We start from the raw sequence: 27,446 nt of genomic DNA on the forward strand, positions 1-27,446 counted from the left end.
TAGCCATGTTATCAAGAAATTTAACGGTGAAACATACCAAACATACCAAGGCAAGGCAAGGATTGAGTTAAGAGAAGAGGAAAAATGCTACTATAAAACTGGAATAACCAAATCAAAATCTAGGTAGTTTCAGTTATGGTCTGAAGACAGAGACAACATTGTGAAGGTTAGAGTTTCAAAACGGTTTGAAAATTTTCATTCTATGGTTAGTAAAGCCTCTGCACTGTAATTCTGCATGCTTTTTCTAGGGAGTCTGAAATCTAAAGTTATTCCATTTTAAAAAGGGCATATCCCTAGTTCTCTAAAGCAAAAAGGAAAATGTTTCCCCTGTCCAGTTCTCTCTGACTATAGGGAGTGGTGCTCATCTCCCTTTCTTAGCTGAGCTAGCCAGCGTTATCCAAAGACATTTCCATGATCATGTGGCCAGCATGACTGTCACCTTCCAACCGAAGTGGTACCTATTAATCTACTCACATTTGAATGCTTTCAAACAGCAAACATACTGTAACTGAAAATGGCTTTTGGGAATCTACCAAAGTTGAGCTAAGACTTCACTGTGTCATATGCTCCAACTGTCTCCAGAAATGTAATTAAGTGACAAACCGTGGGCCTTTGTGAGACATTATAGTGGGGTAGCAATTACCAAACCTTGTATTATTGTATGGCTCCTGGGCGGAAGGATGATTTACTGATTTATATGCCTGATACTTTGATAGGGCATTCTTAAAAAATACGTCTCTTTGAGAAGCTGCTACTCGCTTTCCAAGAGAAAATTTTCCAAGAATTTTTCTTAGTGAAGCTGCTGACAGGCTTGGAAAAACTAGGTCCACATGAGAAGTTCGATTAATTGATTTATTGCTAAAAGCCCATGTACAGGAATCTTCTCTAATGGTCTAGTGGTCTGCACCCTCTTTTTACCCCTCCCATGGTTCTGGCAGTCCTCCTCCTGCAACTGCTCTCAACTTACATTTGTCTATTTATATAGAGAGAAATAGATATTTTTCAGAAAAGCACTGGGTGGCAGCCTCCCATTATTTTTATTTATTAAAGAAGACCTGGGCAGTTCTATGTGGGGTCCAGAAGAAATTACATTAGCACTAAAAATAGTGTAAACGTGGGTTTAATTGCAGACTTCCTATCTATGAAACTGGGAAGCCAGCAGGAATCAAGAGAGATGGCTCTCAGCTCATTGGTGCCCAAGAGTGCTTTGTTGCTTACTCATGAATTAATGAAACAGCAACTTCTTTGGAGGGTTATTAAACAAAGAATGTAAGTTTTACAAATTCTATAATTTGTAGAAGTCAGCAATGTCCTATTTGAGTTTCCATAGACAAAAGGGCCTATGAAAGCTTTGGATGTGCTCCAATGTTCCTCCAAAAGTTCCTTTTGAATTGCAATTTGAAATGTAGCATAAGAGGAAAATGCATGGTGTGTCATCATGTTAATCAGAATTAATGTAAATATAAATTAAAATTCAATGAAATGTAAGTTTTCCTTGGCCTATATTTTGGTATGGCTTGTACCACATCATACAAATTTCAAATACAGCTTTTAGCTTGAAAAGTTATACATCTCTGCTATGAATAATAAAATAAAACTATAAACTGTTTTTGGTGAGAAGACATTGAAAACCCTTCTTACCCAGTAAAGTGTTTAGTCTAAGTCTAGCACAGATTCTTTACATTAGTTCATCCGTCTCACAATTGTTTCAGTTCTGCATTTTAACATGCAATAGGGCAATATCAAATGTAGTTTCCTTCATTGGGCTTAATTCTTACATCTTTTTCAATAAATTTATTTTCCTGTCATGCTTTTATGTCAATGGAACATATGCATTTATAAATACAAAAAACTCCCACACAGAGCTTTGTATTGGCACGCTGAATGCAGCATTTCTATCTCTTCTTACTATAGCCTCTCCATGATCGTAATTTCTTTAACACAGGGAAAGGAGATATGTACACGGTCACACACAAACCGTTGTTGCACATAACTGCTTTGCGTGTAGCACTTGAATAAAATTTCTACTATTTTAAGAATGAGAGGAAGGTACTGTAGTTATTTGCAATGACAATTTACTATGGCCTTCAGAACACGGGAGAAAAGTTTCAGAGAGTAGTGCTATTACTACCAACATAATCCATAGCCAGTATTTAACAAATACCGCAGAGTAAATATGGACAGAGATTTTTTATATCATCTATCTATCTATCTATCTATCTATCTATCTATCTATCTATCTATCTATCTATCTATCTATCATCTACCATTGCATCAAAAATATTGTTTTATTTTTAAAACAATGCTTTCCATGATTGTGCTATTTGTTTTTAATTTATCTACAAAATGTCACAATAATCTAATTTTACACACACAGACACACACACATATATATATAATTTATATTTTGCTGCTGATGATGATAAAGAAATTTGGTATAAAATGGTTTGTCATGAATGCGACTGCTTGAGGGCTCCTGGATTAGAGCTGCAAGGTGAAAGGGATGCAGTATGCTCCCTCCCACATGCTGGGATAGATTAGGTGCCTCGATAGAAAAACACTTTATATAAATATATATTGCTGGAAATATATTACTACTTATTTATATATATTTCCAGCAATGATGATGTTAATGATATTATTCAATAATATTTGATGGATTATCTTGGAAGACAGGTTAGAAAAAAGCAGCAATTTCAATGTACATGGTTTTTGCAAGCCCCGTGTTTCCTATCATTTCACTATTATCAATAATTAACAGCCAATTCAAGAATGGTGAAAGGAAATGCTTCCTTGAAAGTTGTTTGAACCATTGACAGAATATGTTTCTACATGATGCAATGCTGGACATTAATATAGATGGGTTTAAAACTGACACTGGAAAGCACATAATAGCAGAACTTCTATAGTAATAACTACCCTTCTACCAAATGCTAAGTATAAGAAGTTCACAGCTGTGAACAGGCTTCCTGGCTGGTTACTACAGGAAACAGGTTGCTAGGCTAGTGTTATCTCTTATAGTTCTTCCAACATTATTACAAGAGGAGCTCCATCTGTTTTTCTTTCCATCTTTTGTTACATCTGGTTCCTTAATACTGCAATTCCATTTGAGTAGAGGTCTGAGTTTCCCATCACAAGCCTAAATGAAGGGATTTGAAAAGAAGCAAGTCTAAAACAGTAAGATTTCCTTGAAGAAGAAAGAAGGGTAGGAGATTTCACAAGGCCATTTAATCAGTAAATCCTAATCGAGCAACAGTGTCAGGCTGAAGCTTAGCCAAAATAAAATCACACTCAAAACTTCAAAGCTCTCTTTTCAACATATGGAATTAGGCAAGTGAGAAGACCATGAGTGGGAAAGGAAATATGAGTGTGCATGTATTCAATTAAAAATTGCACACACATGTTAAGCATTTCAGAAAATGGTACTCTTAACATTGGTCCCATTTGAATATTTTCTGGCCTCTTGAGTAAAATACTAAATTCTCCAAAAGTGCACATAAGTATGACTTTTATTACAAAGTCCAGATCAGGTCTGTCAAGTGTTCTTTAACACACTTGAAAAATACTGTATACCACTTTATGAATGCTTTTTAAACAATCTAAGAGAAAAAATTGGCAATAAATCTTAATAGCAAATATCTCCCATCTGGAAAACAATTCTTGCACATATATGCAGCTTTACCTATGTCAGGTATATTTTGTTGTTACTGTTTTGAGATCTAAAGATCTTTTTTCCAAAAGGCAACTGATCTTTCTTGTTTTCTTCCTTTGAAAATGTTTCACTTCCTATCTGAGAAGCTTCTTCAGTTCTGAATTAAAGAACTGAAAAAGCTTCTTGGATAAGAAGCAAAATATTTTCAAAGAAAAAAGAAAGAAAGTCCAGCTACGTTTTGGAAAAAAGCACCTTTGGGACAACCATGACCTGGATGATTGAGAAGTTCTATAGACATAGACTGTCCATAGACTTCCATAGACTGTCTGGAGAGCATTTTTTATTTTGTAAATAGTCACATTCTGCAAAATAACTTGCTGAGTTTCAGAAGAATGAACTAATTTCTCTGATTATTGCACATAACATGAGTTTCGTTTGAATTTAGAAAAAATATATTAATGACTATATCTAGACAAAAAGTTATTTCTGTAATAGAAAAGTATCTTTCTTATTGCCTTAATCGCTATTAACTTTATTATTTAAAGCAATTGTAAATATGACCCACTTTTATTTTGTAAAGACTTAGAGCTTGCTCAATTTGTTGAGCATTTCTGCTGAGTGGTGTGTTTGACTAGATAATCCTCTTTAAGATTAAGGATCCTTGAGAGACTCCCACCAAAATTAAAATGCTGCAATCATAATTGATACGTGCTATGGATTATCAGACTTATTCAGAACAAAGATGAAAAAATCCACACATCTTTTACATGGTTGTTTAAGTAGCTAGAGAAAAAGGAAAGTAACAGAGGATAAGTGGTCACAGTGGAAATGTCTATATCAAGCCTGTACAGCATATGGCTTCAGGACCTCATGTAGCCAACCAAACAACCTTATGCAGCCTATCCAGATTTTTTCAAAAAGTAATAAATTTACAGTACCACTGCCACCAACCCAAAATAAATGTTGCCAAGCATCTCCACATTTTGCTGCCAGCTCCTCTTCTGCTGCTCCTTTAGTTGTGGAACAGCTGATTGGCACTCCAAATATTTACTAGTACTAATCTGAAATAATAGTGAAAATACAACGTATGCCTAAAGTCTAAAAATCATTCCATTTTCAAACAGTGTAGATCAGACATGATTTAACTTCCAGGCCCAAATGCTCGGGAAACCATTTCAGGATTGAATGCCTTATGCCTCCTGCGATGCTGCAACAGAAAAGGCACAATTTCTAGGTCCTACATGATGACATTTCCTAACAGAAGGGACCATGAACGTGTCAATCCTGCTTCTGGTGGACTGAGCAGAAGCAATCAGATACAGGCAGTCCTGCAATTACCATGGGTCTCTGCCATTGAGGGCTGTATAGGTGACAATAAAACCCTTAATTACATCCATAAGGGGCCTATGAAGATTTCAGAGCACAGATTTCACATGGTTGTATCACGATGTATCCAAAACTGCCTGTGCTGCTATATTCTGAAACATCGCAGCTTCCAAATACTGTTCAAGAGCATGTACAATACATTACAGTATGGGTAGTCCCCGCAGTGAAAAAAGTGACATGGGATTGGTTTTCACACTTACAACCATTGCAGCATCCTTATGGTCACGTGATCACAATTTGGGTGCTTGGCAACTGTCATGTATTTATGACAGTTCCACTGTCTTGGGATCATCGTATCACCATCTGTAACCTTTCCTGCCAGCTTCCGACAAACAAAATCAATGGGGGAAAGCCAGATTTATTTAATGACCACATGATTCATTTGACAACTACAGTGATTCACTTAATAACAGGGGCAAAAAGGCCATAAAACAGGGCAAAACACACTTAACAACTGTCTTGCTTAGCAATGGAAATTTTGGACTCAATGGTGGTCACAAGACAACAACCATGTAATTTAATGGGGAAGTGCTGGAGGCATGATAAGGAAAACAGTGTAAATATCTACTTAGTCACAGTTGCTATCTGCTTTTTTAAAAGGAGCCGTGGTCCAGGAGATCTCCCAACTACACACCAGTTTGGTATATGCAGTGCTAACATTTTTTGAGATGAAGATGGAAAGTCTTGGAATTCAGCAGTGCCACAAAATCTACAGCCACATTAGACTTCCTTAGGATCAAAATATAAAAATACAGCTCCTCTTATGGTTATGTTAACCTGATGATTATGGTACATTATTTTTAGGAAATAGTACTTTGATCTTTTTTCTATCCTATGTTGATGGTATGGAGTAATCTAGAGTTCAAAATTAATTAAAATTTACATAGTTTGATAAATAAAATTGGTTTTTTTATAAAGTTGTGAAGGGGAAAGTCAATTCTTTATGTACTTCTTTTATTTTTCTTTTATTCTTTTGTAAATTTCCTTTTTATTTCTATTTTGTCTTTTCTACACCTTCTATTTTTTCTTTCTTTCCCCTAGTTTATATATTTTTTACTTTAAAGGATGAATACTATATCCCTAAAAGAACCTAGAGACAGTATTTACAATTACATTTACTGACATCCCAATTAGGGCGTACAGCGTTACTGGATGATTATTAAATCCAATGACACAAACCCCCTCTACAATTTCTTTTTATATAAATTCTGTTAGTGTAGATCATTTTGATATGCAATTTGTAATAGTTGAATGGAATAAAGAATAAGAGATTAGTTTACCTAGACAATGGAAAGAGCTGTTAACATCAATCCCAGAAATTTCAATAGATCTTAGATTACATTTTATTTAATAACAATAACAATATCAACATCAATACTTTAGACTTACTGAACTCCATTGTGTTTATATAGAAAAGGCTGGATAAACTGCCATGTTGTTAAAGAAAGATGAAGTCAGATTAATGCTTCGTGCAAACATATGGTTGTACAGTATTTATTATTGTTCTGCTTTGGGAAGAAATCATTACATGTAGTAACAAGAAGACTATTTAGTGTTATTACATGTTCATTTTTTATAGAAACTAAATTCCTATTGCATGGAAACTGACATTTGGACAAAGAAATTTAAAAAAATCTGCAGTATTCTACAGTTTTGAAAAGGTAAAATCCCTGTTCTCTATAGACTTCTGGGTTGATACTATTACCAAAACAGGAATGAATTAGTTATCAATATAAATTCATTTTGGATAATTATAATAAAATACAAAATACATCTAACATTAATTGAAATGCTTATGTAGAAATTTTATGCTTTTATGCATTCATAAATGTGTCCTGTTTAGTTTGGGTTTTTTTGTACTGTTTTTGGTTTCATTTTCTCTTTCTTTATAACTTTTCTGTACAAGTGTAATGGACTGTGAGAATACCCTTGAGAGGGAGGAGGAACCTAGACAATGGTGAAATCTGAGGCCAAAAGTGGATGAAGAAAGCATCTCAGAATTTATCTTCTCTAGTTCTCTGAACAATAAAGGCAGGGGAGGGAAGTAGCTTTCAGACTTGCAAGACTCTGTTACTATGACCTTACAATAAAGATAATATTAGTATTCTTGGTTTTGGTTTCCTGGTCCGGACTCTCTTTTTAAGAATTGACTACTGTTAATTCTTCTTTGCTTTTTATATTCAATTGATAGATGCTCTTAAAAAAACCTAATTTTTATAATTAACTAAATATTTAATCTACAAATATAAAGATAAATTTATACATCTAGATAAATGACAGCTATGATAAATTATAAATCAAAGTTGGTATGTCTCACTACTTGGTTCCCATTACTAGGTTTTACGGTAACATGAAACAGACTCAGGTTTATACGACTTCACAGGATTTATTAAAAGTGAACTCATCCTGATTTTATTCTCAAAACCACTGTCACTTTATCAACATGAGATGTTAAGGAACTTTACAATATTACATTTTAATGTTGTTAATTACAATTGTAATTAAATAACAAACTGCCAGTTTCTAAAGGATTCACATGTAGGGGAACACAAAATTTGAATGCATAAGTGTTTTTGAGCAATATTTTTGATATATGTTTAAGTGCCAAAGGACTGTTCTTTTAGTCTAGAATGGATGAAAACAAATGTCCACTTGAATACATGTAATAATGCTAACCATATTATGGCAGTATTTGTCATATTCACACAAATTCCCCCTTTTATGTCTATGCAAACAAAATAGCTACATGCAGCGTTATTTCTCTTAAGTATCTGGCAAGGCATATGACTGTTAGAAATTTGGCTGTGGTTAAAACAAAATTTAGCGCTCGTTAAAGCATTAAGAGAAATGCTGATGGAATCAAAGCAAATTGTCTGATAAAGCTGTAAAGTTATCCTCAACACACATAAATGATTGAATGCTACCATTAGATTCTCATGCAGACTCTTTTCCTGCAACTAGCAAGTAGCTACATAACCCTTCAGTGTGGTAACTGAGTTAAGAACACAGTGAATTCCAGTAGTAGCAGGAGTCACTATCTTGAAAATATTACATTAAGAGATTTTTCCATTTTATACTGTTGCTTCTTCTTCCTTCAGACCCACAAAAAACTGTGAGAATGTCAGCTTCTCCACAGCATGTTTTACCGATGTTCTCTAAATACACTTTGGGGTAGCTCGGTGTGGTAAACCAGAATTCTGTAAATTTACTATACATAACGTCCACTTTCAAAAACTTCCTTCTTTAGGTTTTGTCAAGCACATGTCATGAAGGAACTTTCCACACTTCAAGAGTGAAAAAAAGAAGAAAAAAAAGATAATTGGGTCCTATTTCCTCTCTGTACGTTGGTTTTAATGGGTGCTGTCAAAATATGTCCCTCACTGAATAAGTTTTTTTTTTGGAAGAAACCAGAACTGAAAGGGTTAGGGTGTGTTACTGCAGTGGTTATCAGCAGACAGCCATCTAACCTTTGGTACTTACAGGAATTTTATGGCTCTTGATCATATTATCAAACTCTTCATTAATTTTTTTATATTTTTCTTCAGTGCGTGGGGTGAGGGCATAAGAGGAGTCGGGATCAGGGCTTTCACAGCCTTTGTTTTCTTTCTTGTTCAATGCCTGCCAGGTTCAGAGAAATATCAGAAAGTAAAAAAAAATGAAAGGGAATTCAGAGTACTTACACATAATCTTTGCCTGCTGATCATTAGATCAATATCTTCATTAATTTTCCTGTACTTGTCCTCAGACTCAGGGCTGTGACCTACTGAATCATCTGCATCGGGATCTGGACTGTCACAGCCATTAAGTCCTTTCTTTCTCAACGTCTGAAATACATAATTTAAAAAGTTGAAGCCTTGACAGAGGCTGCAAGAGCGATTCAGGGCCTTTACCGCAGTACAGACTGGTTGAAGGCTGTCACATTATATATTAGGGAGAGACAGTAAATTGAGATGTTTAGGTCAATAAACGGCAGATTTTGTTAACAAAGACAAAACAGAATTAGTAAATGAAGAGAGCATAACTTCTAATAAAATATCTGTATTACAATCACAGCTTTTCTCTGGAATGGAAACATCAATAGTTTAAACACACACAGGGCAATGAATTCAATAAAAAAAAAAAACTAGTAGTTCATAGTGAATAGAATGGCAGTACAGTATCAAGCCTACAATTGTTCTCATATTAATCTACAGATCAATCTGTCCTGATACTGCTCTGTAACAGCACTAAAATGAAGCAGTTAAAGTGATAATGGCCATGTAGGTGTCAAGATACTCTGACTCTTACATGTAATACCATAACCTGAAAAATCTTGTTTTTTAAAAAACATTTTAAATCAGTTTCTATAAAGTAAAACCTAATATAATCACTTATCTACAGTAGCATGATCTTCAACATTAATGAAATGCTTTGATCAAAATTTTTCCCTTGACACATAATCTTACAAAAAAGCAAGAGAAACTGAAATAATTACTTATGAATCACTTTGGATTTATAATCCATAGACTCAGGTTAAATTTACAATTTTACCTTCCTATCATCTTACTAGAAGTTTTATCAGAATTTTGAGACAAGTCTTGCTGTACATCAAGTTTGAATTTGGATTTGACATACTGAAAATTAATACATTTTTAGCATCTTGTAGTATTTATTTTTTTAGAAAAAAAATCAACTTTTTTTCAATCCTATAGAGAAAATACCAATCAAAGAACATGGACCATTCAGATCTCTGAGGTGCCAACAGTCTGCACAAAAAAGTTAAGAGATTTGAAATCTAAAGAGGAACAAATCTTTTTTTTTTTTTTTTGCAGTGCATCTCAAATGTCTTTCTCTGTCATTGAAGGCCAGCCAGGTCTTATGCTCCTTGCTCCCATTAGGAAGATTTATGTCTTGAATAACACAAGGAGGCAGGAATTTGTGCAGTATATTCCCAATATACCCTATTGTGAGTATAACATTTGCCACTCTTATTTGGCAGTGCAGAAAGTTCAATAAAAATGCTTGGTAGCATTTCTGAATGTCAGCTCTTATTCAGTCTCATTTTAAAAATTAGGAAATTTTTGTTGTAATGATTAAAACAAACTATATCCATATAACTTTTTATTTTTACAATCCATAGCTGAAAATCCAGTGATAGGTTGAGAACTTTAGGGATGCTGAGATTTATTTAGTGGGAACAAGATGCTGAAAAGATGGAAAAGGAACAGATGATGCTAAGGACAATTTCCAAAGGGAATTGTAGGAGAAAGCCCCCCAAATAAAACCTATGAAATGGCAATGGCAAAAACAATATGTCTGTATGATAAAAACAATTTGTATGGGCACCACAATAACATTTATATGAGTTTGAGCACCAAATGGAGGACCAAAGCCACTTATCTGAAAGACTATTGAACTTTTAAAAGTAGATCTTGAGATAATGACAGAGCCAGAAAAAAAGCTACAAGAAAGTCTGGTCACTGATGGCGCAAAAGGCACTTGTACTCTTTAGAACACAAAGTGTACAAGAGTTTCTTATTTTACAAGAACATATGCAACTTGAATATGGAATGTGAGAAGCATGTATCAAGTAAAACATGAAACTGTCTAAGTATGGACTAAGGAACCATGACAGTTTGTAGGGTGGAAGGTGCCAGATTGGGAAAAGATGTATTTCAGACAATCCAGTCTATATACAACCTAATTAAGTAAAATCCAAATGGCAAGAATAGTAGATATACAACTCTTCTACAAATTTACTCAGACTTCAGTGTCCTGAGGCCTAGCACAAGTTAAGTTTAATCATCTAGGCATTCACCAAGAGCCCAGGAAGAGAGGAGAGGAAGGGGTGAATGAGTACACTTCAACTGATCTGAAAAACATGCAAGTTGGATTCTTGTTCCATGAGAGCTCAGCACTTCACAATCTGACATAAGGCTACATCACTAGGCATCAGCAATCTTACGTATTCTAGACATTCACACCTGTCAGCAACTCTGCACCTGTTGTCTACTCTGGCAAAGACCAAGTGACAGCAGCCAATCACAGCAGCTCCTGCTGCAACATGGCCATACATGGCTTTTCTCAATCGTGTTTCTGTGTACTAAGGCTGCTAATCTCTGTGGATTTCAGCAGTCTGCTTTTTGTCCTTGTAATGGTGTCACAGTTTTCAGTTCTTCACTGAGTTAAGTGTTTAAGAATGACACATGCTGTTTCTTATACAAGTTTCCTTCCCACAATAGCCCACATATGCAAATGGATTTTAAACTTGTTTATACACAAGTCCAGATTATCTCTTCAGTGCCATTTTTAAAAAACGTTTTTGTTCTCATTTGAAGAAGAAAATTCTTTTGCTTTATAACAGCTCCTCAATTAAACTTTCTGTACGTGGGCACTGTGGGCAAAATCTTACAGTAATATGATTATTGTAAAACTTAAAATAAAGATGTATTGATATTCAGCCAATATTTTAAGATTGGCTTAAATATTTTCCAAATATTATCTTTAGGATGAGTAAGGCTTCTCCATTAAGATGTAAGTTTATACACACCTTATTATTTAGTGAAGTTAAATTCAAACCTGTTCGGTTTTTTGCCACCTTTTATATATATAGAAGTAGGGCATTGAATGAATGTATCACTGTACAAGTGCCTGTGCTAAAAATATTTTTTCCTTATCCACTCTGTTTGTATTTTCTTTATAAGAACAATATAATCAACTGAAAAATTAATTTCTTCTAACTTTTATTATTTGATCAGATTATTCCCTAATATCAATAAAACAATTGCACTAATGCAGTTATCTAATACCTTTTCCATCTAATAATCCATGCTCATCTGAAGGTTTTTTGTTAAAAAAACACAACCCAAAATAAAACATTTCAGATATTATTAGCATTTACTTATTTAATGTTAGTAAGACAATGTTAGATAAAGGACACGGTGGCTCAGTGGCTAAGACACTGAGCTTGTCGATCGAAAGGTCAGCAGTTTAGCAGTTCGAATCTCTAGTGCCGCATAACAGAGTGAGCTCCCGTTACTTGTCCCAGCTTCTGCCAACCTAGCAGTTCGAAAGTACGTAAAAAATGCAAGTAGAAATATAGGGACCACCTTTGGTGGGAAGGTAACAGCGTTTCATGCACCTTTGGTGTTTAGTCATGCCGGCCACATGACCATGGAGACGTCTTCAGAGAGTCCTGGCTCTTTGGCTTTGAAACGGAGATGAGCACCGCCCCCTAGAGTCGGGAACGACTAGCACATATGCGTGAGGGGAACCTTTACCTTTACCTTTAAGACTCAGATAAAAGCACAAACAATCTAACATGAATTTGTATATGGTGATATGAAAGCTGTATCTTCAATGACTAACACACAATTTCTGACAGATACATGCTCAAGACCTTAGACAGAAAGAAATGCCTTCACTTCCCAATTCTGAAGTTATACAAGCTCCTAAGTGACTTAGCATCTCCATCTCAATCTTTGAGGGTGGAGGAAAGATCATATACTGTAGGATAAAATATCAGAAGAGGAAACTGGAAGACATCTGAGGAGCTGACAAAGCTGAATTTAAGATTTAGGAGACATACACACCACATGACTGCCTAATAGGAATCTCCTGCATCAACTTTCCAATTTTTTTCAACTATGCCACCACCATTTTATGTTAATATTGTTTCCTTCAAAGCTCAACTAAATGCCTGCTCTCCATTTAGCAGCCAGAGGAAATCCTCACTGGAGTAAGACTAATGTTCTGTCTGTCAGTGTTGCTGTTTCAAATAAAGTACTCTTGTTCCTAAAGCCCAGGATTAATCCTGGTCAAAGCAGCAACTGATAATTTTCATTTACCATATAACTTGGCTTAATTTTTAAAAGAAGCATAAATACAATCCAATCTCAGCAATAAATGAAAAACACTTTAAACAGAACTTAAACCTTTTAAAAAATTTTTAAAAATATGCTTGCCGTACCATGAAAGCAAAATGTACACATTGGGGCTAGCTACTGTGAGAAATAGAAGACTGTAAGAGACTAGTGAAGCTCAAACAAAACAGAACCCCCTTTTAGTCCAGCATTTGTTTTCATTGTGTACAAATGGGAAATAAAACATTATGTCAATTCCAGTGGTGTTACTCTAATCAGAATATTTATTTCAGTTATGCGTGGTTTACAAACTGAAAATAGCTGGCTTTTTTCCCAAAGACAACATATCATTTATCTACATATATATCTACATGAAGACAGATCCATATATAGTACCTTGACTTTCAAGACTTTTTCTAAGAAGCTATTCCATGTGCTACACACAGGGAAAATTAGATTGCCCAGTGAAGGCCAGACTAAATCTGAAGAGACCACTATTGATTAAGGTATCCTTTCCATTCATATATGAAGTCCTTGGAAAGGACAGACTTTGCTGAATTCTTCCTTTGTCCCATGTTCAATCTCCCAGAACTTGATTGCTCCAGACATTGTCTTAAGTGAAATGGGCTACCGTAAAGGCAGATTCAATACTTCTAGCTCAGCCTTATGTTTTAAATGAGGAGGTATTAGATATGTGAAATTAACAAAAAAAAAGTGTATCTGTCTCTTCTAACCCTACAGGGTAAGACAATCTGGCTCCAAGCTGAATATGCTGGAATGATACACCTGCTTGCAAACACATGTAGACATTCCGTCCATATTTTATTTGTTTAGAAAAGAAACAACAGAAGTACATAAACCTTTGAAATATATATATATGTAAATCTGTGCCTTAAGCTTTAGAAATAAAGACCTGTATCTTTAGTATTAATTTTCTTTACTATTTTCATGTCCTACAAATGTAAAAATGTTAATTAAAGCACTCTAAAATTAAAAAAAGAAACTGAGAAATTATACTATACTATAACAAATCATACCATGTTTTGGAGATTTTTTGTTCTCTTAAAGTAGCCATCCCTAGGGTGGAAACATCAAAATTATCCTTTACCAGTAACTATTTTTAGGGCAGGAAATGATGTGTGATGCAGCCAGAAGAAACTGAATGATAGAATATAATTACTAGAGGCCAACTTTTTCCCCTGGACTTTAGAATCAGCACAGGCGTATAATAGGCCTAGGAACTGTAAGCAACCAATCTTTTGGTTTTGCATTTCATCTAAAAGGCTACACTTACAGAGGTGGCACGAAAGCAGAGGCTTTGCAATGATGACTCAACTGAAAACACACCACCAACATGCTAGCAATCCCATATTTGGCAATATGTACCAAAGACACTTAATAAGCCCTCCCACAACAACTGGGTAACTAGATAATAGGATTTTTTTTCTTTTAAGTATTTTCAGATTATATTTCAGTATTATTTTCAAGCGATGCTGTGGTTGCCTTTTCCCAGTGCCTGGAGGCTGTAGGGCTGTGGATGGGGAAAAACAGGATTCAACTGAATCCTGACAAGATGGAGTAGCTGTGGATGCAAAGGACCTTAGGAACCAGTTGTTTATCAGCTTTAGTTCTGGATGGGGTTGCGGCACTAACCCAAACCAATCAAAAGTTGGAATTTCTCCTGGATTCATAACTCCTACTCAAAGAACAAGTGGTAGAAGTGGCTAGGAGGACCTTTGTACAACTTCATGTTGTGTGCCAATTGCGCCCTGTCCTGGATCGTGACTCCTGCACATGGTCACTTATGCCATAGTCATCTGTTGGTTGGATTACTGCAACAAGCTCTACATGGGACTACTCTTCAAGAGTATTCAGAAGCTGCAGCTGGAGCAGAAGGCAGCAGCATGCACAGTTCTGGGGTCACCCTAGGGTGACACATATAATACCACTGTTGTGTGAGATGCACTGTTTACCAGAACTGATTTTTTATAGGGAGATGGGTGGCATAAAAACTTAATACATACTTAATACATACATAACATAAAACATACATACATTAAAAACTCAGACAAAAGCTAACTAAGAACTGAAAATTATCAAGCAGACTTTCTTTAGTGACATTATTATGTCACAGCCATCCTCCAGTGGTCTTCAAGCAGAGGCAGATAAAAAAACCCTCTCTCTACCCTCAGCTCTCCAAGTTGCCTGCTTCTGGTTTAAACTTTCTACTAAATTATAAATGACATACAAATAATAGATTAAGAAACATAACATGTTTGGGATGTGTACTCTTTGAAAATGATTCAGAAGTGTTTCAGAGTTTGCATAAGTAATTTCTTTCCTGCTATTGGCTGAAGTAGACAAGCCAGAAAAAATATGAAAGTGCTTTAAGGACTCAACTCAGTTGACTCTTAAATCACACTGTGGAAGTCTGGAGAAAGACAAGCTGTAGAGAATTGTTGTGCCTGCAAGAGGTTGAAACATTTGTTCTGGGGTGCACCAGAGTTGCTGATATTTGCAAGCATGGAATCTATACTAAAAAGTCCCATCACATGTTTACTATGTCATAAGCAATGTATATATTCTGAAAATAAGCCTATCTAAACATTCCAAATAAGTGATGGTAATTCTGCTACAATGGTATACCTAATGAGGGCTATATGCTAAAAAATCTATTCACAATGCATATTGACTTCATTAAAAGTCCAAGGAAAGAAAAGAACTTAGAATCCAAATGGATTTTGGAACCATAAGATTCCGGAATTATTTTCAAAATCACTAAAACAAAAACAACAACAAAAAAAAGAACTGAAACACCACCAAATATATACCGTGCCTTAACACATTTTTTTACTATATATTGCCATAGTTCAGACTCAACTCAAACCCAGAGCCACATGTTGCGAAATGGGCAGTATATAGACAAGAGAAATAAATAAACTCTATGATTACATGCAAGTCTTGAAAACTTTGGATATACTCCTCAAAGATCCATATTGTTTTGAGAAAAAGGGAATATTATTACATTCATAACTTGAGACTATTTGTATTAACTACTAATTTTAATTAAGGGCACATATATATCATTGTACATTTTACTAGGGCATATACTAACTTTTAAAAAGTAGTTCTTAGTAAAAAAAGTGGATATCACTGTTATATTGTTACACACACATACACAGCTTTCCCCAAAGTCCTACCACTCTTCAGAGGTTTGTCGTAGTTTTATTTATCAGAATGGTATATTCAGTCCACTTTCTTTGTGTCCATGTTGTGGATTTTACATGATTTCCACCTCTCCTCTTTTTACCCGGAGTATATCCTGTGTGGTATTTTCAGTTACAGTGACCACTTGCCTCCTGGTGGTTAATGTAATTGTAGTGGTTAGAAGAAAGCATTTTTTACTCTAATTGTGGCAAAGTTGTGTAATTCTTTGCTTTAAAAGATCAACACCATTCATCCTGTGGTAGCAATTAGATTTTCTGTAGCTGTTTCTCTGTGTGTACATATATGTCCATATACAGGTACATTTTTGTCTCTAAGATGATTTTGATTTGTGAAGCTGGATTTTTTTCAAAGTAGAAGAAAAACCATCTAAAGAGTTAAAATCAGGCAAGCCAAGATTGAATAACAACAATGGGGAAAAAAAATAAGCCGTTACTGCTATAGGCACAAAGGAAAAGGGAGAAGTTTTCTGGCCAAAGTTGCATAGGATTGGGTGTATCCCAATTTATATGGTACTGCTCATACAGATCAAGGCTTTAGGGCACAATGCTATCAGATTTAACACATTCCATCACAAGGAAAATAAATTTTCAGCAATAACGTCTTATAACAATGTCCTGTCACATTTTAAGAATAATGAAGACTCTAATTCTAATTCCAATAGGATATCTACCAACATTCTAATCTTGATTAATAATGGATTAAAAAACAGAAATGAAAATGATTTGGAAGATTTTGTTGTCAGATATAGATTTCTGTTGTGAAACATAAATGTGCATTTAAAAATCTGGAGTGTTCTCACTTTTAATATTTTATACCATGTTTTCCCGAAAATAAGACCCTGTTTTATATTTTTTTTGAACCCTGAAATAAGCGCTTGGCCTTATTTTCAGGGAGGTCTTATTATTTTGGGGTACATGAAGGAAACGGTATATATTATATATTGGTTATGAAAAAGGTAAGAGTTTGGATCCTGAATTGTTCCCTGTGTCTTTTAAAATAGAAGTGGCAATTTCCACCAACTCCTACTCCATTTTCATCCTCCTTTCCACATTTTATAGGGCTTTCCAAAGCCACTGAAAGAGGTGCTTTGCAAAAATTGCAGGTTATTTATTTATCAATCAAATTTATATAGCTGCGCATCTCACCAAAAGCTCTGGGTAGCACAAAACACAGATAAAACCACATGTAAAAATATAAACATCACTTTAAAAAGTAAAAACAGAAATAAGAACTCCAGGCAAAGACACAATAACAATAGACACCTCAGCAACAGAGCCATGTAAGTGTCTCAAAGACAAGTATTTGTTAAAGCTGTAGCACAGGGGTGTCAAACTGATGGCCCACGGTATTGTAGTCTGCCAGCAGCCTGCGTAGCTGGCAGCAGAGTCGGACAGCGATGAGACTGAGGAAGAACATGGGCCAGTCCTGGAGGCTGGGGAAGGCCTGGATGAGGGCTCTGCATTGGAGGCAGAGATGGGGCCAGGGCCATCGGGGAGTGATGTGCGGAGTTCGGAGCCTCCAGAGGCTGACAGTAGAGAGGCAGAGGAACAGGAGGAGCCTGTTCCTAGTGCACATATGAGAAGAGCTGCCAGAAGGCAGGAGCAGCTAAAGCAGAAAGGGCGACTCGGGAGTAGGGCCAAGAGATGATTGGCCCCTCCCATAAGGTTTAAAAGACCAGCAACGGCTCTTGGTCTCTTGCCGGAAAACAACCGTTGAGAGAATTGCTTCTTGTTTGGCTGTAGTTATTTCTTCTGTTCCTGAACGGTTGCCAAGAAAAGCCTTTGGCAGTTTGCCTAATTATCCCAAGGTCAGAGATAAACTATATACTGGTATTTTGAGGACTTCGCTTTAATTTAATTTAGAATACGCTGAGAATGAGTTAATTCTCAGCTGTTTTAATAAAATCTATTTGTTTTTTGGAACTGTTTTGTATTTAATATCAGCTACATGGGTCTGGGTCACAACACATTGGCTGGATGCATCATACACAGGCCATGCCCACCCCAGCTCCACGAATGGGAAAAACGTTGTGAAACGTCACGTGACAGCAACGTGACCTGGCGAGTTTGACACCCATGCTCTAGCAGAATGTGAAGTATCTCTCTAAAAGCCCTTAAATCAGGGGTGTTTTTAAGACTTGTGGACTTCAGCTCCTAGAGTTTCATAGTGGGCTGGCTGGAAGTTTGTTTTTTTTTTTAAATTTGATTTATATGCCGCCCTTCTCTGGAGACTCAGGGTGGCTTACAATGAGTTAAGCAATAGCCTTCATACTTTTGTATATTTATACAAAGTCAGCTTATTGCCCCCACAAACTGGGTCCTCATTTTACCTACCTTAGAAAGGATGGAAGGCTGAGTCAACCTTGAGCCTGGTGAGATTCGAACTTATAGTAATTGCAGACAGCTGGTGTTAATCACAATGCTTTTAGTCTGCTGAGCCACCAGGCCCAGTTGCAGTCCACAAGTGTTAAAGTTGTCAAGATTGAACACTTCTGTCTTCAAACAATCCTAATGTTTCATTTCCAAATTGTCCCCAAACAATGAGAAATTTTTAGAAGCAGAGACAAAAAGGAAAAAGAATAATTCCATCCCATGTGTGAACACAGCAATTCTGTTCACAGAAAAAAAAGAACTAGCCAATGTCTTGAGCAAATTATGTATGTTATAGCACTGCTGGTTACCGAATCCTATAGGAATGGGGTTTCCATACCCCCTGCTGTCTCTCGCAGCTTTGATAAGCAACTGGTGAAAGACATTAACAGGATTTTGGTCAATTACACTGTAGTTATTCAACTGAGATAGCTGTGAAACAGTCAAGAATCAGGTTAATTGTCTTGTATTTGCAGTTATAGAAAAGAAGAGCAGCAAGAAAAAAACCAACTGAATTAACTGAGAATAAAGGAAAATAAAGTGATTCCAAGCTGCTTAAAGGAGATGGAAAACAATCCATATGAAATAAGTATGATACAAAGCTGTATACTTATGATACAACATGCTTAAATTAATATGGGGTAATTAATCTCACAATGTGCTGTAACTGCATGTAAGGGCTTAAAACTAGACTTTAATAGTCCTATTTATATTGGATTTGATATACTAGATTGAGTTCATAAAGGTATTCATGGTTCAGCACACCATATTTAATAGGTAGCCTCTGCCAATGATGTCATGTACTCATAAGATACATTCCTTGATGTCACCAGTCTCCTAGCACCATCTTTAGTTTTATAGTGGCTCTTATTCTCAAATATCAGAAGAATAGTAACAGTAGACAGATGCAACTCAGAGTTGTCTTTAGAAATGTGCCAACGTCACTAAACAAAGGTTATCTGAGGAAGTCTTTCTGTTGTTTTGTTGCTTTAAGACAACGAGTCTCTAAAACATACATAATTGTTTATTCCCTCACTTCCCATTGTTCCTTTATTGACTCAGACAGTAGCAGTAATACTTGAAATCTAATAGAGTCATGATATAATTGTGTGAAAAATCTGTGCACTACATATGGCCATCCAGTTTATCCTGCAGATTCAGTGGTTAGCCAAATAACGTGAGGGACACATTCATCCTTTTTTTTAAAAAAAGGATTTTCCTTAAATTATATCATGTGCTTAAAATCTGTATACAACTTGTATACAGGAATTTACCTATGGACAAATAAAGTAAACAAAATGCACAGAGCAGTCACCTAAATGTGGCTTTGCATCATAATGTAATATACTCACAAACCCCTATAGTGCATAATTTGAACAAATAGCTATATTAATTTAGGCACTTATTAAGCACAGAAGTTTAAAACTCCATTACTACCAATGGCAAGAAAAGGGCCAGGTAGCTGCCTCCACTGGACATTACTGTGCAGAACAGTCAAGAAGATTCTTGATCATGGTTCATATCCAACTGATAGAAGTCTTTATCTAGTTATTTCCACTTTTCTCAGCCTTTTCTCAATCAGAAAAAAACTGTCATCTCCAGTCAGCAGTTGACCCATGATAACCGTCTTCCTCCACCACTCAGCCAGCCAGCTTTAAAATAACTTCCTGTTCTGACTGTCCATCTCAAAAAATATATCATGGCACAGGAAAAGTTATAGAAAATGACATGCAAAGCTCAAAATATAAAAATAAGAACAATAATGGCTGAAATATAGAAGCCTCTTCTGTAGAGCTTTGTCATTTTAGATGGTCTGAGGCAGTGGTGAAATCCAATTTTTTTTATTACCGGTTCTGTGGGCGTGGCTTGGTGGGCATGGTCTGGCTTGGTGGGTGTGGCTTGGTGGGTATGGCAGGAGAAGGATACTCCATTCCCAGCCCACTCCACTCCAGGGGAAGGATACTGCAAAATCCCCATTCCTACCCCACTCTGGGGCCAGCCAGAGGTGGTATTTGCCGGTTTTCCAAACTACTCAAAATTTCCGCTACTGGTTCTCCGAACTGCTCAAAATTTCTACTACCAGTTCTTCAGAACCTGTCAGAATCTGATGGATTTCACCCCTGGTATGAGGAGAGTTTTTTCCCCCTCATATCCTATAGTATTAGAATTCAAGTGCTAGAATTCAATTGTTCCCTAGAAGATTCTGAAAATGTAGCAATCCTCTAGATCTAGAGGATAGATAGCTGGCACTCAGTTTATGGGACTTAAATGGCAAACTCATGAACTTCTTTGTATATCAGTAGATGCTAATCATTCTAAAGCAACTAACACATCTTTACATTGCATTAATGCAATGCATATATATGTACACACACCTGGGCTCCAAGATCACCGCACATGGCATCTACAGCCAAGAAATTAAAAGCTCCTGGGGAGGAAAGCTATGGCAAAGTTAGGCAGCATACTAAAAAGCAGAGACATCACCCTGCCAACAAAAGTGTGTATAGTCAAGGCTATGGTTTTCCCAGTCGAAATGTATGGTTGTGAAAGTTGGACCATAAGGAAGGCTGAGCGTCAAAGAATTGAGGCCTTTGAACTATGGTGCTGGAGAAAACTCCTGCGAGTCCCTTGGACTGCAAGGCGATTAAACAAGTCAGTCCTAGAACAGATCAACCCTGACTGCTCTTTAGAAGGCCAGATCCTGAGGATGAAACTGAAATACTTTGGCCACTTAATGAGAAGGAAGGACTCACTGGAGAAGTGCCTAATGCTGGAAATGATTGAGGGCAAAAGAAGAAGGGGACGGCAAAGAATGAGGTGGCTGGATGGAGTCACTGAAGCAGTTTGTGTGAGCCTAAATGGTCTCTGGGGGATGGTAGAGGACAGGAAGGCCATGGGGTCGCGATGGGTCAGACATGACTTTGCAACTAACAACAAAAATGTACATACTATGTATATGTATTATACTATGATATACTATGTATATCAGATAAGAGAGCAAAACATTGGAAAACTCCTTTATAGCCTGCTTTTAGGCTTCTAAAAGTCAGTATAGAGTGGTGGTTAAAATACTGTACGTGGACAGAAGAGATACAAGTTCTCAATTATGAAAACTCATGGGATTATCACAGAATCAGAAAGTTGGGAGTCAATTGGCTTCTGAGTCCAATCCTTTCTTCAGTGAATTGATCTAAATTGTCAGTGAAGGGATCTAAATTGTAGTATCCCTAGCAGGTGACATTCCAAATTCTAGTTGAACATATCAGATAAAGGAAATCCCACCAGATCACTCTGTAATTGGTTCTCCTAATAAACTGTTTTATTGTTAGGAAGATTTTCCTAACATTCAATTGGAACCTGACTTATTATAATTTATATCTATTATTTCACATCCTGTGTTCTGGAATGATGATCAGGTCTTGGTCTACTTTTCTATGACAGAGTGCAATCATATCTTCTTTTTAGTCTTTTTGTTTCAAAGTAAACACGCCCAGATTCTTTTAACGTTTTTTCATAGGATTTCATCGTATAGATGTTTGACCATCTTTAGTTACTATTTTGATTTATATTCTTCCTTTCCATTTTTTTTAGTTTATCTGACTTCTTAAAAGCTGGTGAGCATTATTGGGTACAATACTTAAAGGTGGAGTCTGATTATGCAGAATAGAGTGGAAAAATTTCTCACTGTGATGAAGACACTTTAGTTAAATTTAACTTGTGGTAACCACAACACTTTGCTGACTAATTGTCAGTTTGTAACAAACTAGTGCTTTCATTTTCTCCTACACATATCACAAATCTGAGGCACTATAATCCACTAGATTTTCACATCTGTTTCCTGACCCAAAAAGTATAATTGATTTTCCAATTGTCATAAGGAACCATCTTGTCCAAAATGAGTCTGCCCATTCTGTGTGATCACTGAGAGAAGGTCTGCCATATTGTGGAAGAAGCTGGCTCTGGAAATACTCCAAATTCCTCCTCCTGAGCCTGGCTCTTTCATTTTCAGAATCTTAATAGGCAGTAGTGAAGGAGTGAACATCTTACTGCTGTTGATTAATTTGTATGTTTCCTATATTTTAACACTGCTCAGCAGTCTCTGTACCAGTCAGGTTGTTCAGTTGAGGTGCAACAAAATATATAATTGAGAGAAACATATTATATGGCACTTCAGTAGAAAGATGTTATATAGTGGTGACTGAATGGTAAGAGCACCAGTATTGGACCCAATTATTCTAATTTGCTCGTTTCTCAAGAGAAAGGGAAGATAAAACTATGTGCTATATAACATGGTTAGATCACACAGATAATTTAAATGTAGCCGTAAAGAGATCAACAATGAAATCAGAAAGTTTAATTTTTCTCCTTATCTCATCACTATTTTTCTAATGAAAAATATAAATTCTAGTGGACAAAAATGCTGTACTTCCAACTGAAATGGACAAACTAGGTGAATGGCGGTGTTAAATTATAAAATGGCAGAAAGAATGATTGTTCCTTGCATATTTAACAACATCTTTTTTAACATTAATATTTTCAATTCAGCAGAAATGTCTGGAGAGATTTTAAATCTGCATATAAAACTGGGAATGGCCCCACACTATTTTGGACTTAGCTTGTGCAATTCTGCTTTTAAAAAAACTATATTACTGTAAGTTTTCCTGTTCTTATTACCATTCCATATTCCTACTTAAATTGCTATTGAAATTCTTTTTCAGCTTTGAGCAAGCTCTGGGCAGGCACATTCTCAGCTAGTTTTATTTTGGATTATTGGTTCAGGAAGTTGCAACTTCAGTCAACAACTGTCAAATCTTGTTATCTGCAGGGGGTCTGGCAGTTCAAGACTCTTGCTAATGAAGAAAATTAGGTGAAACTGTTTAGACTTAACAACATTTGGAGCTATAAATGGAGACATCTGGAAATAAGGACACAGGGAAATTCTTTTTAAATCTGTCATAAATCTCAGAAATCACTTTTTTATATACAGCTGAGGAAGAGATTCATTTAACTTCATGCTTGTACACTTTACTGTGTTCAAGAGTATTTTACTTTTTGTTACAATCTTCTATCACTGCAGTTAGAATATGAAATATTTTCCTTATTTCTTAGAGAGATAATCAATTTTATTAAGTTTGTTAAGCTTCTATGTTTAAGGTACAGAGTCAATTTATTGTAACATATGATAAAAGGTTTTCAAAATCCAATATCCTCTATTAGTTTTGGGTGTTTAAGAGAGTAACAGCAAATATCGTTTTCATTTTACTATTCTTTAGCAACTTCTTAAATGATCCCTTCTCATCGTTGTTTCTATATTTGATGCTGAAAAAAATAGTTGATGCTAGAAAAACACAAAAACTTTCTAGATTGCATTATTACTTTTGATCTTAGGGTAAGCCATAATCTTTACCTTTATAGCTCAAAATTGTCTTGCCTTTTCCTATTCCCCAGTACAAATATATAGTACGTATTGTTCATACATTTTCCTCATTCACTTATCCTCAGCCTTTCTCTGTGTTTTATTAGTCAACTAGCTAGCTCAGCAGTCGAAAACCTCAGTCCAGTGGCCATTTGGGGTTCATTAGCTCTCCATGCCCAATTGTCCAATCTGGTGAGCTCCTTCCAGAAATCATGCTATCTCTTTTCATTTATTCCACACAGCAGAAGATAGGAAGGAAGCATTATTTTCCCTTCTCCTGAAAGAAGGAAGGCCAAATGTAGGGCAATAAGGATCACAGGGTTAATTCCATCGTTGGTCTGATTCATTTCCTTCTTCATTTCTTCTCACAACCTTTGTTCTCATACTTGGTTAACTGCCTTCCTCAGTCTTCTGGACACTCTATGCTTTATTCTTCTGACAACCTTGGCTCGTTTCCCATGGAGCTCTTCTTAATCACCTCCCTTTGTGATAATACTGCATAGCTTCTACTATGTGACAGTTTTGTTCAATAAACTAATTCTTTTCTCTCAAGCTAAATTTAAATTTTGTAGTGACTGAGCACAAGTAATATATGAATGGCAAAAAAATGAATGTATGTACCCCATAGAATGTTTATTACAGATGAGAAAATAGAGCAATTTTAAGATGTGCAAATACCATTAGAAAGCTGGTAGAAAGTATGGAGTCTGTGGCACAGGATAGGTGTTTATTAAAATAAGCAAAAATGATGTGTATAAGAATGTGTTTCTGCCTGCTTTATTATACAGGAAGAGTTAGATAGGTTAGGAGAAATGTCAAAGTAAGTTGAGTGCAAAGTAAGTTTTATTTAAAATACATGCAGTAAAACGAGATGACATAAAATAAAGAATAAAAAGGTGCGGAATAAATGTGAATTAAAAATAAAGCTGAGTGACCAATATGTTAGACTGATTTTCTTATGTATCAAAGAATGAAAATCAAATTCCAATACAAATATATGAAGGAAAAATAAATGGGTTGAGAATGTGGTTATTAGATGGAAATAATGAGATCCTGAAAAAGAGAGAGATGAGAAGTTTAAAGAACAAAGTACAATCCACAGGCATTATAGAAGTGAGAATGATTTACAAGATAGAAACTTATGAAGAAGAACAGAAAACCGATGTTGATATGGATTTACTTTAGCTATGTTTTCTTTTAGCTATGAATGCTTTTATGGATTACTATGTTTTACTCTTTTTCTACATAACACTGAGAAGCTTGAAAGGGAAAGCCATAATGGGTATGTATACACACATGTAAATTTTCTTTTAATGTTGAATATGAAAAAAATTCATTTTGATTTTCTAACCTTATAAAACTCCAGCAAATTGCCATTTCAAAAATTTATTGAATATTTAAGCTATTAAACAATTAATACATAAGTAATTATAATAAACAATTGTTTATTACAAATCCAATTCACTATTGGTGATATGATTATTAAGTAGCTAGGTTAACCAACCAAACTTGACAGTTTTACATACCAATATATTTGGCAATTTTCACTAACTTTATTTTGAGCATTAGGAAAACCCTATCATTTACATTTACAGACTTCTGAAATACATTGAAAACCAATCAATAATATCTATTAAGTACATGAAAATGGATGAAGATGACATGGGTGTACACAAATAAGTAACATTTGTTTACTATAACAAAGGGGAAAGTCAGCAAATTTTGAAATTTAACTTGGGTGTTGTCAGAAATATGTAAATAAGGGGAAGGGTTTAATGAAAGTTAAGAGCAAGTTATCTATACTATATTCAGCAATGTGAAAGAGGGTGAATACAAGAGTCTCTTAATAATAAAAATGAAAAATGAATTTGCTCATAAAACATTTGTCTCCCTGATACAGCAATAAGTAGATTATTACTAGGCTGGAAGGAGTTGCACAAGGTCAGGCATTCTATTTTTCCATGCAATATGTAAAGATACAATATGGGAATTCAGTCTTGGCAATTACTAATACACCACAGAGACACCATCACACCCTGTTTACTGCATAAAGAGGTCATTTGTGGTCTGCCTCTGTTGCAAAAAGCATTTGCTGGAGAGTGGGGCATGTTGAAACGTGCAGTTAAGACAAAATTCCTTATAAGACGGAAGAAGCCTAGAAGAGTTAATGTTGATAGATACAAGGCTTCTAATTCTTCTGGGATGATTTAAGTCCTCTCTCATCAATTATTGTCCTTTGTCTTCAGAGCCTTATCACCAGTAGCATTACAGGAACTGAGTATAACAATAAGCAGGACAAAATAACCTTCTGAACTTTGCAGAGATTTCTGTACAACCAGCTGTGTAAGATTGTTTTTAATTTTTAAAAAAGTCCTCAAAACTCTTCTGTCTAAATGAAAAGTAGTAATAAGATACATAGAGCTCATCCATAAGCAGGAATATAAATTTGCTTCTCAATCCATTTTTAACATCGTCATTTATTGATTAATGTTCCTCATATACTCTGTGCTTCAATAAGGTCTCCTTAAAGAGCTTAGTTCTGATAACTACACGGCCATGGCCGTGAAGTTTTCTTGGCAGCAATATGGAAGTGGTTTGCTATTGATCTGGCATTAACAAAACCAAAATAAATCAAAACTGTTTTTCCAAAACAATAGCTTTCATGAACAAGAATATTCTCTGAAGTCCTGCGCCTTTTAAAAAAGATGCAATCACTAAGAAATTTTAGATGTTCTGCTATCAACCTGCTTAGTGCTCCATTAACATTGAAAGAATGCATTTAAGTCCAGATTCCTCACTTTCACAATGTTGAATAATAAATGCAGAAAAAAATTCAAAGGCATTGTAAGAATTAACAGGGGTATTATAATATACCAGGCCACCAGTTTAAAAATTTAAGAAACATAAGTTCTCAGTTTGGGTGACTCCTGAAAACAATCCCTAAACACAACTGCAATAGTGAGGTATTAAATTAAATTTATGAAGAATTAAGTTGTATCCTTACTGGACAGTGTTAGAATATGCATTTTTTAAAAAGGAAAAGAAATTGCTTCAAACCCTGTGGAAAGTGAAGGAACTCATGGCTGGATAGAGCTGGAGAAAAGTCTTTAGGAAAAGCCAGCTATTTCTGACAGCAAGTTAGCTGCTGTGAAACAAAACCTTGTCTTTCATAAAATGTTTACAACTACGAGAAAAAAAATATATCCTCTGGCTAAAATATTTATTGGCACCTAGGAGTCTGAAGAGAGCAAGTGAGGCCTTTTTTTTTTTTTTTTTGCAGGACACTTTATCATCAGCTACATTCTCAAAGGGATCTCTGAATGAATAGAGCTGGATTACTCAGCCTTCAAGTCCACGCCCATTCCTCTCCATTTTCCTTGGCAAGACTGAGAGCCAAGCTATTTTTAGTGAGGTGGCTTTCTATTTTTAGGCAACTAGCAGTTAGAGACATTTGTTAGGGGGGAAAAATTAAAAAAAATAGAAATAAAAAGGAACACAAAAAGGGAAGGGGGGGAGGATGAAGCTTCCTTTCTCATAATGTAAAGCAAGCTTTT

The 27,446-nt window shown here is 35.6% G+C and overlaps 1 protein-coding gene across 21 annotated transcripts in view; it reads right to left on the reverse strand.

The window, feature by feature from the left end:
- The window catches only part of MEF2C (myocyte enhancer factor 2C), a 179,107-nt gene that overhangs the window by 36,371 nt on the left and 115,290 nt on the right, over nucleotides 1–27,446 (reverse strand). For 17 of the 21 annotated variants that reach the window (XM_034441259.3, XM_034441257.3, XM_060690624.2 and 14 more), the window contains one exon: nucleotides 8,719–8,862. In XM_034441259.3, coding sequence (XP_034297150.1) covers nucleotides 8,719–8,862 — 144 coding nt within the window. Of the gene's footprint in view, nucleotides 1–8,518; nucleotides 8,657–8,718; nucleotides 8,863–27,446 lie in introns of all 21 variants that reach the window. The other 4 variants (XM_034441260.3, XM_034441258.3, XM_087885879.1 and 1 more) reach the window with 2 other exon arrangements.

This window comes from Pantherophis guttatus, chromosome 2 (genome assembly GCF_059756535.1).
Source record: "Pantherophis guttatus breed Tessera chromosome 2, ASM5975653v1, whole genome shotgun sequence".
Taxonomy (NCBI): Eukaryota; Metazoa; Chordata; class Lepidosauria; order Squamata; family Colubridae; genus Pantherophis; species Pantherophis guttatus.